General features: G+C 34.6%; 1 protein-coding gene across 3 annotated transcripts in view; it reads left to right on the top strand.

Annotated features, from left to right (window-relative positions):
- The window catches only part of YWHAZ (tyrosine 3-monooxygenase/tryptophan 5-monooxygenase activation protein zeta), a 30,164-nt gene extending 14,195 nt beyond the window's left edge, over positions 1-15,969 (top strand). For all 3 annotated transcript variants that reach the window (XM_064476922.1, XM_031439401.2, XM_064476923.1), the window contains 4 exons: positions 9,495-9,618; positions 10,361-10,524; positions 10,604-10,699; positions 13,844-15,969. In XM_064476922.1, coding sequence (XP_064332992.1) covers positions 9,495-9,618; positions 10,361-10,524; positions 10,604-10,699; positions 13,844-13,903 — 444 coding nt within the window. In that variant the 3' untranslated portion in view covers positions 13,904-15,969. The remainder of the gene's footprint in view (positions 1-9,494; positions 9,619-10,360; positions 10,525-10,603; positions 10,700-13,843) is intronic.
- Positions 15,970-16,404: the final 435 nt, after the last annotated feature.

Consider the following 16,404-nt stretch of genomic DNA (forward strand, 5'->3'; position numbering starts at 1 on the left):
TTAAACAACAGTGAGGAGTTTTAAAATCGCTCTATGGTATAAAAGTATCAAAAAAAATTTTGTAGATGTCCCATAAGTATGATTACTTCATCAAAGGTTAGAACTAAATATATTTTGCCAACATGTTTTCTAAATGGATTATGTCATTTTATAATAAATGGATTACTTTTTGAAAGGGGGCAATATCGCAGCTCTATAACTTATAATTTTCCTTCGAAATACATTTTCATTAATTGGATTCATGTATTCTAATTGGCAACCCAAATCACAGCACATAGCCCAGTGATTTAATTTGAGTGCATAGTGGTAGGTGATCATTCTTTAGGACTGAAATAAATATATAAACACTTTATAATGGATACTTGTTAATTTTTTAGAGTTTAGTCTAAGGACCCTTAGTCTATTATCTGATTCCCATTTAAGAAAGAAAGGAAAGGAAAAGTGACCTTTTAAGAAAATATAAGGAGTAGTGGTAGGGTGGGAAGTTGAAGGCATTAGAGGAGCTTTCCAGAGATGAAATTTGGGAGGAAGGTTTTGAAATGAGAATGCTATAGTGAAACACAAGAAGATTGAATGAGGGGATGGGTTATCATTTTGTATTTGAAACTCCCATCCATCTTCTTGGTGACAGAGTTTTAGTACCAAAATCTAGGTCTCCTGACTTCTAAACAAGTTTATTTGCCTATCCTACCGTGTCTCTAGTGATATTTTAATTTTTTTTTTGTCTTTTTCTTTTTCTTTGTCTCCTTTAGTTGTCTCCTCCAGAGTCATTACATAGAAACTCAGAGCTTATCCAAGGGTCCTGAAGGCATATGAGGATGTACTGAGCCTGCCCTTCAGCTGCTGTTTCTGATTATACTTGCTTATTAGTACAGCACCCAAACACCTGTCATTTTTGAGCAATTTCTCAATATTTAGAGAAGGAAAACATTGTTTTTTCTTTTTGAGCAAAATACTGTCTAACCTACAGTATAAACCTGAATAATTTCTATCCTGCTTTATCTTAACTAATTAAAATTAGTTAAGATGATGAACTTTTGTTTTTTATCTTTGAAAATTTTTTATTTTTATAAGATGATGAATTCTTGGTCTTCAGGATGCTAGGCTAAGACTTCCTTCTAAGATTGTTCTACGTTTCCTCTATTATATTTAAATGTAACTGTTCAAATTAGTATGTATACTAATTGGGCCTGGGGGGTTGTAATCTGTGTGCCTAATGTGTGCAAAATGTGTGTCTTTAAGGAGCCTATAAGTAAGGCAAGAATATATACATGAAAAGTCAAAGGTGCAAAATCATAATTTAATTTTATTTTTAATTATACTTGCTCTGGATAATAGCCGTTATAGAGCATAGGATATAAAGTTAAAAAATAAAACTTCTCTGACATCATCCCACTTCCTCAGAGGTAATCTCTAACAGTCTTTTTTTTAACCTCCTGGGAACTTGCTGTACCCATGCAAACAGTTCTGTCCTTGAAGCTCATACACATAAGGCTATAGGATCATATACAGACTATTTTGTAACCCACACACACAACACTTTGATGTATATCTTATGTTTCATTCCATTTTGGCACACAGGCTCGCTCTTTTTAATGTCTCTAGTATTATGTGGGCATAACATAATTTATTGTTGATATTGATGGAAATTAAGATATTTCCTTTCGTTTCTCTTTCAGTTAAAAGCTCTTCACCAGACGCTAGAGGTATAGAAAATGGAGGCTAAACAGTATTTTTGAGAATTAGCTTTAGGGAGAACATGGCATTAGAACTGGATATTGAAAGATGGACGGCATTTATTAGCTCAGATTCCTTTAAATCAACCAACAGTTCTTAAAAGTGATCTGTGGACCCCCTGGGGGCCCTGTTGGGGGGGTCCCATGAGGTTGCATCTATTTTCTTGATACTCAAGTTGTGATTGGCTTTTTCCACTTTGGACATTCGCATTGATGGAAAAGCAGTGGTAGGTAAGACTGCTGATTCCTTAACACTAATAAAGTCAGTAGCACCATACTGTACTAGTAATTGTTATAGTCTTCACCACCATGGACAATGTTCTTTAAAAAAAAAAAAGAGTGGCTTTACTTTAATGTCTTTGAAGAAGCTGTAAAATTATTTTATTAATAGCTCTTATGTAGACATCTTTCTAAATTCTGTGAGAAACAGTGGGAAATACAATAATTTTTTTTTTTCCCTTTCATGGAACACTCTTCAAAGCATAGCCAACAGGCAAGCTGTGATTATTCATACTTGGTTATTTGGCAAACATCTACTGAGAATGATTGAGGTGAGCCTGTCATTTTAAGAAAAACAAATGGTATTGTTGTGACCATGGTAAAGTTTAAGCTTTGAAGCAAAAAGATAATTTTGGAAAACTTGTGTCCACTACTGTCATCTTGACAGCTTTCAAAAAAAATTTGTATGAGTATAAAGTGGTCTTAAGACCAAAAAATTTTAAGCTATACAGATGGAACATTTGTTATTATTTTTTGTTTTCCTAGAACGTATACATGTTTAGAGAGAAATAAAAGTACTACAGTTTGGAGGAATAAGTTAGCATTTTTTAAACAAAAGGAAATTTATTCACATGAAGGAGAGTCCAGAACTAAGATGAGTTTTGGGGAAGATGGTGGGTTGATTGGTTAAGATGTCATTTTACAGTTACTACAGTGCAAATACTTTCTAAGGTAGTATACTTGATTAGTTTAACCAGTGCTGGAATGAAAGAAATAGTCGGTTAGGGACTATGATTCGTATTATACTGTTTCACCCTCTAAGAGGATAATACTTCTACTGTTCTAGGTGCTTTCAATAGATTGACTCGTTTAATCCTCACAATAACCTCGTGCATTCTTTCTAGTTGCTAATAACTCTCTTTTACAGGTGAGAAACCTGAGGCCCTGAGAGGTTTCAGAACTTTGGCAAAGTGAGCACAGCTAGTAAGCAGTGAACTGGGATTTGACCTTAGGCAGTAGGCAGTGTTTTCCAGTTTGTTCCCTTTACAAATCTGCTGGGGGGGGGGGGGAATATATATATATATATTTATAACATTTTCCCTTTACCTTTTGTATTTTGGTATGACTTAATCCTGTTTTCAAATAAAAGGGTTTTTGCTCATTATTTCACCAGTCTTACTAAATACTCAAAATTTTAATTACTGAACCCAAAGTAAAGAACTAAAATTGAGAGTACAAGTACACTAAAGCAGGTTTTTGAATGTCAGGATCCCTGTATCTTATGTTTACATCTAACTGAATAGAGTGCCTACTATGTCAGAAGCTGTGATTGAAATATATTTTTCTATTAAAAAATAAATCATTTTATAAAATTAAATTTTATTTAATCCTTTTATAGGTGAGAAAATTAAGGCTCTGGGAGATTAACTTGCCTGAGATCTCGAAATTAATAATGACAGTGGGATTTAAGTTCTGCTTGATTTTAGTGTGTACTATTTCTGTTACACCAATCTGTTGCTCCAAGAAATGCTTGAATGCCCAGCTATCAGGGCCTTGCCAGCAGCTCAGGCAGCAGTTTTGATGTTTTAGGTAGTTTCTAGGCTTGATTATTCCTACAGATTTGATGTTTTACTCTTCCTCTTAATGTCAAGCTATAGGCATACTAAAGGGCAAGGAGAGAGGTATTTTACTAGAATAGAGATGGGTTTTCAGTTTATAAACCTTTCATTAGAAATATTTGACCACAGGTGGGATTGAATGTTTCTTTCCTATTAGTGGGGACAGGTTGAGCCTACCTCAAGAAGGGCAGTCAGAACTAGATGACCTGTCAGTTTATGTGGTTCCTCAGTTTTAATACATTCCAAAGTCAAAGCATTGATGTTACTTATGTAGACCATCTTTGGATCAAGGCATGTGTTGGAAACTATTGTTAATATATTCTGCCCTGGGTAAACTGACTGGCTCAAGGGAAAAATCATTACTTGATCTCATATGTCTTAAGTGTTTTTACAGCCTGAGAGGTTAATTGTTGTACCATGGTGCTGTAGAGGAAGAAAAATATTTTATCTCTAAAATCTTAAGCTCCACTTATTTTATCCATTGATTGAATTAAAGTTCAACACCCTCCCCAGAACTATCATGTATTTAGCTCTGTATTATGAACCATTTATGGAGACATTTTGCATGTGGGCTTCATGCTTCCAGTCCCACTTAAAGGTTATTAGGATGACTTCTGTATAAAGTCAGAATATGCATTAACTCTAATTCAAATTAATTTTATTTATTTTTTAAATGGCCACGATTATCTTTAAAAAAACAATGGCTGTCATCAAAACCAGATATTTTAATTGCTTGAGGAAATACTGTGAATCTCTAAATCAAATTCATAAGTATAGATTCAAGATTCATAAGTATAAACACTGTAGCCCCAGTTCAGTGCCTGGATGTAAGATGTTCCTCAGTTTTGTGTTAGACCTGAAAATCCTTTTCTGTTATAAATTACATTTAGAGTGAATGTACTATGTCATACGGAGAATTTTCCAAGTAGAAGGTACATCAGTGGTCAGCCTAACCTTCATTTTATAAGTAGAGGTTGTGACTCATTTGTTCTTCCCTTATGTAATGCTATGTCTCTCCTTTTAAACTCAGATTCTTACAGTGTCCCAGAATTTTCATCACTTTCATTGTGCTACCGTAGTTGAATGAAATCTAGCAGGTTGTGTGTATACTTAGCAAGGTATTCTGTGAAGTTTTTGTACTTTTTGAAAATAGCTATTAGTTCTTACCTCCTGTTTTTATTCTGCATTTTTCTTGTCACTGCTGCTTTCTGGTAAGTGCTGCTACTACCTTCACTCTCACCCCCTTTGTTTTTATTTCCATCATGGCCCTCTCCCTACATTTGCCTCTTTTCTCTGGCTTCCAAATCTAGAAAATTGAACTTTTATTTCTTTTTGGTCAAATTGATAAGTTAACATATTTAATCACCTCGGTAGTGTTACAATTAACTTAATTCAGTGAACTCTATATCTTCCACATCTTAAGAGTTGAATGAGACTACATCTAATTTATGAATATCCTCTACAAAATACCCAAGTGAGTTTCTCATTTCTCCTTAAAGTCTCTGAAAAGAGTAGAGCTTGCTATCTGACTAGGTGGCCTATTCCAAATTTGGACCACTCATAAGTTTTCTCATACTGAGCAGAAATCTGCCTCTGCCTAAATTTAACTAGTCTTGTCTTCTGGAGCCGTGCATGTCATATTCTTTCAGTTTTCATGAAATTTCCAGTTTGCTCAACATTTTTGCTTCCTTTTCTGGATACTCCAGTTTGTCTGAGCCTGTCTTGATAACATTTTTAAAGAAACTATACTGTAGATATGTAGATAATGTAGAATCATTATCCTGAATTTTGATTTTAATTGATATCTTGGCATCACACTCTCCTTTTCAGTAGGCATATCACCCTAATGAGGCAGAGAAACCACAGCATTATGTTTTAGTACAGGTCAGATTGCTTAGTTGAAGTTGTACCTTCACAACTTAGCTGTGGTTTTGAGCACATTACATTACATTGCTGGGCCCCATTATCTTTTATAAGATGGGGATAATTGTAATTTGTACCTCATAGGTAAGGTTATGGAAGGATCTAATTAATCATATAAAGTGCTTAATTAAAGTGTCATGTTTATTATTGAAATGATGTTTTGATTCTTTTTCTCAGATGTCTGTTGCTGTATAAGAAACCAGTCAAAACTAAAACAGTGATTTATTCTTTTCTGTGACTCTGTGGTTTGCCTAGATTCTTTGGGGCCGTTTTTCTCATAGTGTTGGCTGGGGTCGCTCATTGCTGCATTCAGCTGGTGCTGAAGTACCCAAGTGACTTCACTGAACATGTCCCATGACTGGGGCTTTCTCTCCAGCAGGAGAATTTGATTTCTCAGATGGTGGCTTAGGGCTCCAAGAGAGCAAAACAGGAACCTGCTGTCCTCTAAAGCATTAGGCTTCTTAAGCAACAGTCACTTGCACCGCATTCTAATGATTAGTTAGCCCAGATTTGGGAAGAGAAATAAATTCCACCTCTTGACAGGAGGAATGAATGCCTACCTGAACACGGGTGGTGAGGAATTGGTGGAGGCCATCTTTGGAGACACAGTCTACCACAGTTTGATAGTTAGCTTTTGAACCACATTTAATCTTTTTTTTTTTAATTATTTCATTTTTTTTAATTGAAGTATAGTCAGTTACAGTGTGGCAGTTTATGATATACAGCACAATGTCCCAGTCACGCATATACACATATTTGTTTCATATTCTTTTTCATTAAAGGTTATTACAAGACATTGAATATTGAATATAGCTCCCTGTGCTGTACGGAAGAAATTTGGGGTTTTAAAATCTATTTTTGTATATAGTGGCTGACATTTCCAAATCTCAAACTCACAAATTTATCCCTTCCCCATCCCCTTTCTCCTGGTAACCATAGGATTGTTTATTATGTCTGCGAGTCTATTTCTGTTTTGTAGATGAGTTCAGAACCATATTTAATCTTTAATCCAGTCTTTCTTACTTTTTGTTACTTAAATCTTAATGGTTCTTACCTTTATGTCATCAGAGGATTTTAACAGTATGTCATTTATCCCTTTCTCAACTTTTTATTTTTAATAGCTTTATTGAAGTATAATTGACATACAAAGGACTGTACATATATAATGAGTATAGTGTGATGAGTTTGCTTTTTCAACTTTTTATAGTCATTATTTTACCAGAAACATTCACTACTGTTGATACTTGGTCCTTTTGGTCTATCATTAGGCCAGTAAGCAGACTACCTACTGTTATCTCGCCTTCCTGTTACTTGTAGGTTCTGGTTAATAGCTTTAAAATAGTTTTTGTTGTTGTTTTAATCAGACACTATAGCTAAATTCAGTGTTCACTGTAGGGGAAGAGATGCTTCATTGCTAATTTAAAAATTCTCTGTGTGAGTACCCCAGTGTAATTTTTTTTTTCAGAAATGCAGGAGTTATTACTCAGGTGGATTACAAATTCTCATAGCGTTTATTGACACTTTGCCTAAATAACTTCTACAAGTTTTTAAATGTATAAAGTTTTATATCTTAAGTGATTCACCTTTAACTGCGCATTTGTGGCCTTCATCTTTACATATATATAGTGGGCTAGATAACTAAATCATTGAAAAGTGAAGAATATAATGAGGCAGTATTCTTAGTTTCAGTTGTCTTCCCTGCTAGACAGTTTATTCTCAGACTTGGAGACTGTCTTGCTCACTATCATATTCTCAGTGCCTAGCACAGTGGCATTTAAGTATTGGAGACTAAGTGAATGTAAAAAATACATTGAAGCAGTAAAATATGAAACAGAAATGCCTAGGTAGATAATTAATTTCATGGTTAAGCTTTTAGTTCATGTCACTTCTTTTATTTGAAATTTTTCTTGGTATAATCTTAAATATACATAACTGAGCCAGAGAGCAGTTCACAATTGAATTGTATATGGGATCTTCTTTTAAATTTATATCTTACCCATTATTTAATTTTATTTAATTGAAGTTATTTGTGAATTCTGGTTAATCACAACACACTTTTTCTTTAGTCTTCATAGTCTAATTTTTAGCCTAGCCAATCAGAAGCGGAATTTATTCTTCAAAGTGTGGAGTGCTACATTTTAAACCTTGCCTGACTCCAAAGCCATTATGCTGTACCATCTCCCATAGTTGAGTAAATGATGCGTTTTGTATTAAAATACAAAACCTGAAAAGACCTGGTCATTTGTTTCTTAAGTGAAAAAAAAAAATGCCCTTACTATATGTTAAATGGAATTATCTTCTTGCTATTTGACACAGATCCCCAAAGAGCAGCCATAATATTCACAGTGTTCATGCCTCAAAGAGAATGATGGTGTTTAAAGGACAGAATGGCAGGAAGTTTGGATTTTGACAAGTTTTAGGTTGTAGGCGTTCCCGCTTCAGAGACAGCGGGTGGTCTTCCAGTCCCAGAGGGTCCCTTCACTTCTAGTTTGGTTGAGATTCCAGGTAGAAGCTGCCTCAAAATGTGAATGAATGAATGACAGCATTTTTACAGCTTAGAGATCTTTGAATAGGAGAGTCTGGGTGTGGTATAAGAATTTTGTTACCCCAAAGTGCTCTTTTGATTTCAGGCCAGTGGTTTCATCACTTAATAATCACAGGAAACATTATTTCATGTTGACTTCTCTCACCTCTAACCTTTCCTGTAGTGCATTGCAGCCTGTTCCTACTGCCAGCTTGGCACTGCCCACTTCTTCTGGGTGTCTGTAGTTTAAGTTGTAGAAAGAGGAGAAGCTGGCTTAAAGCTTACCCACCCATCCACCATTTGGAACATAATAATGGTGTAAACATACAAAATTCGAGTTATTATTTAAAAACATTCTTCAAACAGTTTGACGTATAAGTAGGTGCTATATAGTCTAAACTACTGGGTGAGTGCCAGGGGAATAGAGACCAAGAATTAGATGCCCCTTTTCCTTGTACAAATTGAGATTTGTTTCGGGCAAGTCCAGTTGAAAAATAACTTCACCTTGATTCCTAAAGTATATTCAGTAAGAAGAAATGGAGTTTTTGTTTTGTTTTGTTTTTATTTTGCCTAATTCTACTGAAATACTATCTTTCTTCCTTTTAAAATAAAATAACTAGTTTATTGTGCCTTATCTTCCTAATACAGTGATACCATGTTTTACTTTATATCAATTATAAAATATATTAGCGTGTTAGGATTTAATTAGATTGTTACAATTTTGAACAGAATTATGTAGGATGAAGTTTTACCTATTGTCTGAGTTAATCCATAAACATGTATCTTACTAGCTGAAAGTCACTTTAATGAAACTAAGGGTTTACTCTTCAGATCTGTAATTCTCATAATCCTACCAGTGTCTTAATTTAATTAGGAAAAATAAAACTTTTACTTTGAAAAGCTTTTTACCTGTTGTGAGGTATTACTTGTATTCTTATAAGTGAAGTTAATTTTGTTCTGCTTCCTCTGTCATGGCCTCTGGTAATGTCTGTTATATTGTTGGTTTCTGCTTAAATCATATATTCCTCTAGAATCCCAAAAGGTTAATCTCTTATGTATTTTCCATTCTAATGTTTTGACTACCTTGAAAATGAAAAGTTTGCCAACTGGTTAAATAATATAATAACATAATTATGAAATATTATGAGCTATCATGCTTTTATATTTGTTAACGTGCAGTCTTCATTGGCATGTAAATTGATAGCACAGTGAGGGGAGAGGCCAGTAATCAGGTATATCATCCTTAGGTAATAAGCTGAACACGAATTTCAAATTTTAAGTGTTGCTGTCCAAAGCATTCTACTTTTAAACCACAAATTTTTGAGGCTACTACATTCAAAGGTTGTATTATTGGTAGTGACTGGGTATTAAAGTTTTATAACCTAGGCTGTAATACGCTCTTAGGAAATGCAGATTCTTTCAGTTTTGTAAATATTTTAGTCTTCTTATGACTCTCTTTCTTTTCTTCCCAAGTCTCTTTTGGAAAAGTTCTTAATCCCTAATGCTTCACAAGCAGAGAGCAAAGTCTTCTATTTGAAAATGAAAGGAGACTACTACCGCTACTTGGCTGAGGTTGCCGCCGGGGATGACAAGAAAGGTACGCTGCATCCTCCTGTTGGCTGGACGTTTATAAAATAACACAGAAGGAAAGTAGTTTCTTTTTGTGTAGACAACTGTTTTGTTGTTTTTCTTAATTGCCTAGAGCACTTAATGAAAAGCAGTAATGGACTTTTTTCTACTTTTCTTTCCTTTTTTTTTTTTTTTTCAAGTCCTGAGACTTAACAGTTGATCCTTGAGTAACACAGGTTTCAGCTGCGCAGGTCGATTTACACGCAGATTTTTTCCTGTAAATACTATAGTACTGCGTGATCCGAGCTTGGGTGACTGTGGATATAAAGGGCTGACGTTAAAATGATATCCAAATTTTTGCATGTAGAGTCAGCACCCCTAAACCCTGTGTTGTTCGAGAGTCAGATATATATATATCTACTGCATGATAATTGGTATTCTAAAATGAATGCTTGCTGATAAGCCAATTTTATGTTTAGGAATGTTTCCTCACAACTTTAAGAGAGAGTGATTACAGTATAACTGTGAAATAGTACAAACTAATTATTAAAAAAATCACTGAGGTGATTACAGAGTTCTTTTTGTCTTGACATTGATCAATGGCTAGCATAATATTCCAGGAGAAGCTTATTTGTTAAAATTTAAGAGCCTATTCAGTTAAGTTTGCTTAATATTTCAGAGGATATCGTTGGGTAGTAAAGATTTGGTTTGAGAGATGAAGGTGAAATGCAAACTTTTATCAGTACATTTTGGTACATTTTGTTATCTAGGGATTGTGGATCAGTCACAGCAAGCATACCAAGAAGCTTTTGAAATCAGCAAAAAGGAAATGCAACCAACACATCCTATCAGATTGGGTCTGGCCCTTAACTTCTCTGTGTTCTATTATGAGATTCTGAACTCCCCAGAGAAAGCCTGCTCTCTTGCAAAGACGGTATGTTTTTTTTTTCCTATTCTGTGGAAATTAAGTAATCATTATTATTTGAGCACTGAAATGTATTTTTGTATCATAGGCATTTGATGAAGCCATTGCTGAACTTGATACATTAAGTGAAGAGTCATACAAAGACAGCACACTAATAATGCAGTTACTGAGAGACAACTTGACAGTAAGTACATAACAGCATCATGAGTGGTCAATGTGGTTGAAGAGATTACAAGCATACCTCTATTTTATTGCACTTCACAGATACTGTGATTTTTACAAATTGAAGGTTTGTTGCAACCCTGTGTTGAGCAAGTCTGTGGGTACTGTTTTCTTAAAAGCATTTGCTCACTTCGTGTCTCTGTCGCATTTTGGTAATTCTCACAGTATTTCAAACCCTCCACCAGCAAAAAGATCACAACTTGCTGAAGACTCAAGTTGATGGTCAGCATTTTTTAGTAATAAATTTTTTAGTAAGGTATGTACATTGTTTTTAAAAGACATGCTGCTATTCCATACTTAATAGACTACAGTGTGGTGTAAACATTTGTGTGACTCACTTTCTTTTGATACTTGCTTTATTGTGATGATCTGGAACTGAGCTCTCAACATCTCCGAGGTATGCCTGGATGTTGTTTGATAGATTACTACAGGAGCATTTCTAGGCTTTTTAAATTAAATGTAAGATCCTGTCTGCTGTTAAAACCATGAAGAAAAACACCCTTACAGAAACAAATATTAGACCAAGGACTGAAAATTTGCCCTTTCTACTAATATATGCCCATTGTTAAAATTTTGGTTTTTAAAATAATTTCATAATTTGAACGTTTTGGACTTTCAGTCATATAAGCCACTTAATTTTTCATTTCAATGTAGGTGATTCTGGTTTTTTTAGTCACAGGAGAGTTTAGCTTCTAGTATCAAAGTATACTGAAATTCTCTTCATATTTAAATTCCATTAAAAATGGTGACCATAAAGTTGCCTCTGTATTTATATAGCTATGGTGGGGTATTTAATAACCTTAGTTACAAAATTTCAAGGCACTCTACAGAGTCCAAGTGGACATCTGTTTTGCCTGGTCTCTAAGTAAAAAAAAAAAATTACTTACTATGGCAGGTCATGATTGTCCCTGGTATACTTCACACTGAAAAAAAAGAACTACAATGCCGTTACCACACCAAAATAATATACTGTTAATAGGTAATGTTAAATTTCTAGTGTTCATATTCCAGTTGTCTTTTTTGTATTGCTTTTTTTTTCCAAGTTTTTTATTTGCATTGGGATCCAAATCATGTCTGTGTATTAGTTGGTTGATGTTTCCTTTGATCCCATAGGTTTTCACATTCCTCTGCTTCAGGTAAATACTAAATCTGAAATTTTGAGGCTTAAGTGAAAAGAGTATCAAATATCAAACATGTGCCAGGTAAAGAGCTAGGAATGAAGATGATAGTCCAGTGCTGCGTGTTTTTGTTAGCTTTAGGGCCGTTTCTCTTGGGGACTGTACAGCATTATTTTATACATTTCACTTTGTCCCACTGTATCCAGTCCACTGCCAATTTTCTGAATCAGTTATAATTCTGGTGTTGAATAGTCCCAGCAGTTTTTTGAACAGTACTGTGTACTCGTTTATTAAACACTGAAAATTATTTTAGAAAGTGTAATTGGAGGCTACCTACAAACTTGTGAGATTTTTATTTTACTCAAGAGGCCAAGGTAACGTATAGTTTCTTAGAATGAATCATTGTATGTATATCAAATGAAAGAAGCAATTTAGTTTGTTAGCTAATTTTAATTTTCAGAAATTTTCATATTTTTCTGGTTTGAAATGATGAGATAATTATTCTAAAAGGTAGAACTTGAAGCCTAGTCACTGCTGAGATATGTCGTCAGCACTTTTTGAGAAGGCACGATCTGAAATACATACTTCCAGCTGAATTTTGGTATCAGTATAGCATGAAGAGCTGAGTGGCTACTACTTCTGCTACTACATACACTGCTCACTTCAGCAGCTGAGTAAGAACACCACCAAGGTTCAGATTCTGATTCTGTCACTATTTACTGTGTGTCTTCTCGGAACCTTGGTCGTATCACCTGTTACCATTATAGTTTGAGTGTATCATTTATCTGTCAAGTAGAGAGATTTTTGTCTAAACTATCTAGTATTCGAGTCTAGATCCAATTGACCAATATTGTCAGTGCATAACCCTAGGAAGAGAAATAATCTTTCATCAAATTTTTCATGTTCATATAGAAAATTCAAGAATCCTTGAAAGTTAGAACTGGAAAGAGATGATGGAAGATAACTTCATCTTGTCTTGCAAGACCCCCTATTTAAAAGGAACACATAGACTTCTAGAGGTCATTCGGCTAACTGTATGATCTTCAAAGGAGTCTTCCCAGGCTAGAGATATATTTCGTTAATATATAAATAAAACTAATGGGTGATTGTGGGGATAGGAAAATTTTATTAACTGAGTTTCCTCCCCTTCATTTTCCAGTGTATAAACAATGTAAAAGTTAAGGTCATCTTGAGTCAATCCTTTTATAATTATCTCTAAAAATTATTATAGAATGATAAGATTTAATATTTGAAGCAGCTGTGATAATTTTGATATCATCATTTTAAGCTGTGGAAAAACTATAACATTAATCTAAAAATTAAGACTCCATAGTCTTACCACTTTGGGACAATTCAGTCTTTATATCTTAGAAGATTTCGTTCTTACCAAACTGCTTAGCTACTTATTTTCAATCATACAAATTCACAAAGGAATTTTTTTTAAACTTAAAAATGTTAGAAAAGCTAAATTTGTATCTTAGTTCAAACTTGATCCTGGCTCTTGAATTCCATAGTGTGTGCGATTCCCTTTGGAGTGAGCCTAGGATCTACCAGGAGAAAGTAGTCAGCCTGAGCTTCTTGAGCATGGACTGAATTTGATGATTCTGATTTAGTTGCACTAAACTTATGCATCTGTCTCTCAATGGGGCCATCTGATAATTATAATCACTGTTGATAATTAGTATTTTGCATTTCTATGATTTCTTCTATTTTTTTCTTTACCTTCTATGAATAACCAAGAATTTCTTATATCTGACTTATTTGAAGACAACTCTGCTATGTACTTACTGTGCTTACAGAGTGATTACGGAGAAAATAAATGTATTATATTGAGGTTTATATCTTGAAACTGTCTTCAGTGATGCTTTTTTTTAAAGAAAGCCTTTCAGCAGAAACTGTGCTTACATTCTGGTACCTTGGAATATAAAGATTTTTTTCAAACTGAAATATACTAAAATATCTTTTTACTTTTTTTTTTTCCCCACTAGTTGTGGACATCGGATACTCAAGGAGACGAAGCTGAAGCAGGAGAAGGAGGGGAAAATTAACCGGCCTTCCAACTTTTGTCTGCCTCATTCTAAGATTTACACAGTAGACCATTTGTCATCCATGCTGTCCCACAAATAGTTTTTTGTTTACGATTTATGACAGGTTTATGTTACTTCTATTTGAATTTCTATATTTCCCATGTGGTTTTTATGTTTAATATTAGGGGAGTAGAGCCAGTTAACATTTAGGGAGTTATCTGTTTTCATCTTGAGGTGGCCAATATGGGGATGTGGAATTTTTATTCAAGTTATAAATGTTTGGCATAGTACTTTTGGTACATTGTGGCTTCACGAGGGCCAGTGTTAAAACCGCTTCCATGTCTAAGCAAAGAAAACTGCCTACATATTGGTTTGTCCCAGTGGGGAATAAAAGGGATAATTGGTTCCAGTCACAGTGTAGTTGTGGGTACTTTAAGGTTTGGAGCACTTACAAGGCTGTAGTAGAAATGAATATCCCACGGATATTAACATCTGTGGAATACTCGGTCTCCGTGTGCACACCTGACTATAGCTGCATAAGTGTTCCTTTAATTGTGACCCAACTTCCTCTGGATAAGGGCAGAAACGGTTCACATTCCATTATTTGTAAAGTTACCTGCTGTTTGCTTTCATTATTTTTGCTACACTCATTTTATTTGTATTTAAATGTTTTAGGCAACCTAAGAACAAATGTACAAGTAAAGATGCAGTAAAAATGAATTGCTTGATATCCATTACTTCGTGTATATCAAGCACAGCAGTAAAACAAAAACCCCATGTATTTAACTTTTTTTAGGTTTTTTTGCTTTTGTGATTTTTTTTTTTTTGATACTTGCCTAACATGCATGTGCTGTAAAAATAGTTAAACAGGGAAATAACTTGAGATGATGGCTAGCTTTGTTTAATGTCTTATGAAATTTTCATGAACAATCCAAGCATAATTGTTAAGAACACGTGTATTAAGTTCATGTAAGTGGAATAAAAGTTTTATGAATGGACTTTTCAACTACTTTCTCTACAGCTTTTCATGTAAATTAGTCTTTTGGTTCTGAAACTTCTCTAAAGGAAATTGTACATTTTTGGAAATTTATTCCGTATTCCCTCTTGGCAGCTAATGGGCTTTTACCAATTTTAAATAAGTCTATCGTAACAACAAAATACTACTAATATAACTACTACTGTTCCCAACTATGTCCCATACTCCCCTCTTCCCCTGAAAAAAAATTTTTTTTCCAGAAGTGGGGAGAATTGATTGAAAAAAAGTAATGTATTCCATTTAAAATTTTGGTATATGGCATTTTCTAACTTAGGAAGCCACAATGTTCTTGGCCCATCATGACATTGTAAGTTTCGTGCTTCCAAATCTCTTTTATTTTTAAGAATTTCTTGATACTCTTACAGCCTGCCTTCAATGTGATCCTTTATTCTATTTGTCAGGTGCACAGGATTACCTTTTTTAGCCTTCTGTCTTGTCACCAATCATTCCTACTTGGTGGCCATGTACTTGGAATAAAGGCCGCATGATCTTCCTGGCTCCACTCAGTGTTTAAGGATACCCTGCTTCCTTTGCTTGCATCCCACAAACTATTTCCCTCATCCTACTCACTGCAGCAGATCTCTCCTGAGTTGATGAGATTGTGTTTATCTCCCTGTAAAGCCTACCTTTCCTGAATGGTCTGTCATTGTCTTTGCCTTTAAAATCCTTCCTCTTTCTCTCTTCTTGAAATAATGATGGGGCTAAGTTATACCCAAAGCTCACCCTACAAACTATTTCCTCAGTACCTTGCAGAAAACACCAAACAAAAATACCATTTTAAAAGAGGTGTATTTTTTTTTTTCTTTTAGAATGTAAGCTCCTCAAGAGCAGGGACAATGTTTTCTGTATGTTCTATTGTGCCTAGTACACTGTAAATGCTCAATAAATACTGATGATGGGAGGCAGTGAGTCTTGATGATAAGGGTGAGAAACTGAAATCCCAAATACTGTTTCGTTGCTTGTTTTATTATGACTTCAAATTAAATTGGGAAATATCAGCCCTGTGGGACACTTGTCCCAAATATTACATTCAAATAAAAGTGCAATGGAGGTCTTGGGGTCTTTCTTTCAAGGAGAAAAAGATCTCTTACGCATACAGGGCAACATCATAATGCATCTCAACTCACAGCTCTTTTCCTATTGATTTCTCCTGACCCCCAGGCCAGGGACGTGAAATAATCATTTGATAGCTAAGAATTAAGCTAGACTGAGGAGATGGATCTTACTCAAGTAAATTATAAATAAAATCTAAAGGTTGTCACATTACCTGTTCATGTGCCTCAGTCATCTGCTAGTTTCATTCTGATATAAATTGTGATAATACTTCATTAATATTAGCTGTTAACTATATTTTTACATAGTAGTGCCCAACAGATAAAGATTTCAACTAGAGGATTTTTGCCTTGAGATTTGAATAATAAATTTTGTGTAACATTTCTTAAATTGCCCCCAAATTCAGGCTTCATGTCTGTTTCTGTCAGTGTAA

This window comes from Camelus dromedarius, chromosome 20 (genome assembly GCF_036321535.1).
Source record: "Camelus dromedarius isolate mCamDro1 chromosome 20, mCamDro1.pat, whole genome shotgun sequence".
Classification (NCBI taxonomy): domain Eukaryota; kingdom Metazoa; phylum Chordata; class Mammalia; order Artiodactyla; family Camelidae; genus Camelus; species Camelus dromedarius.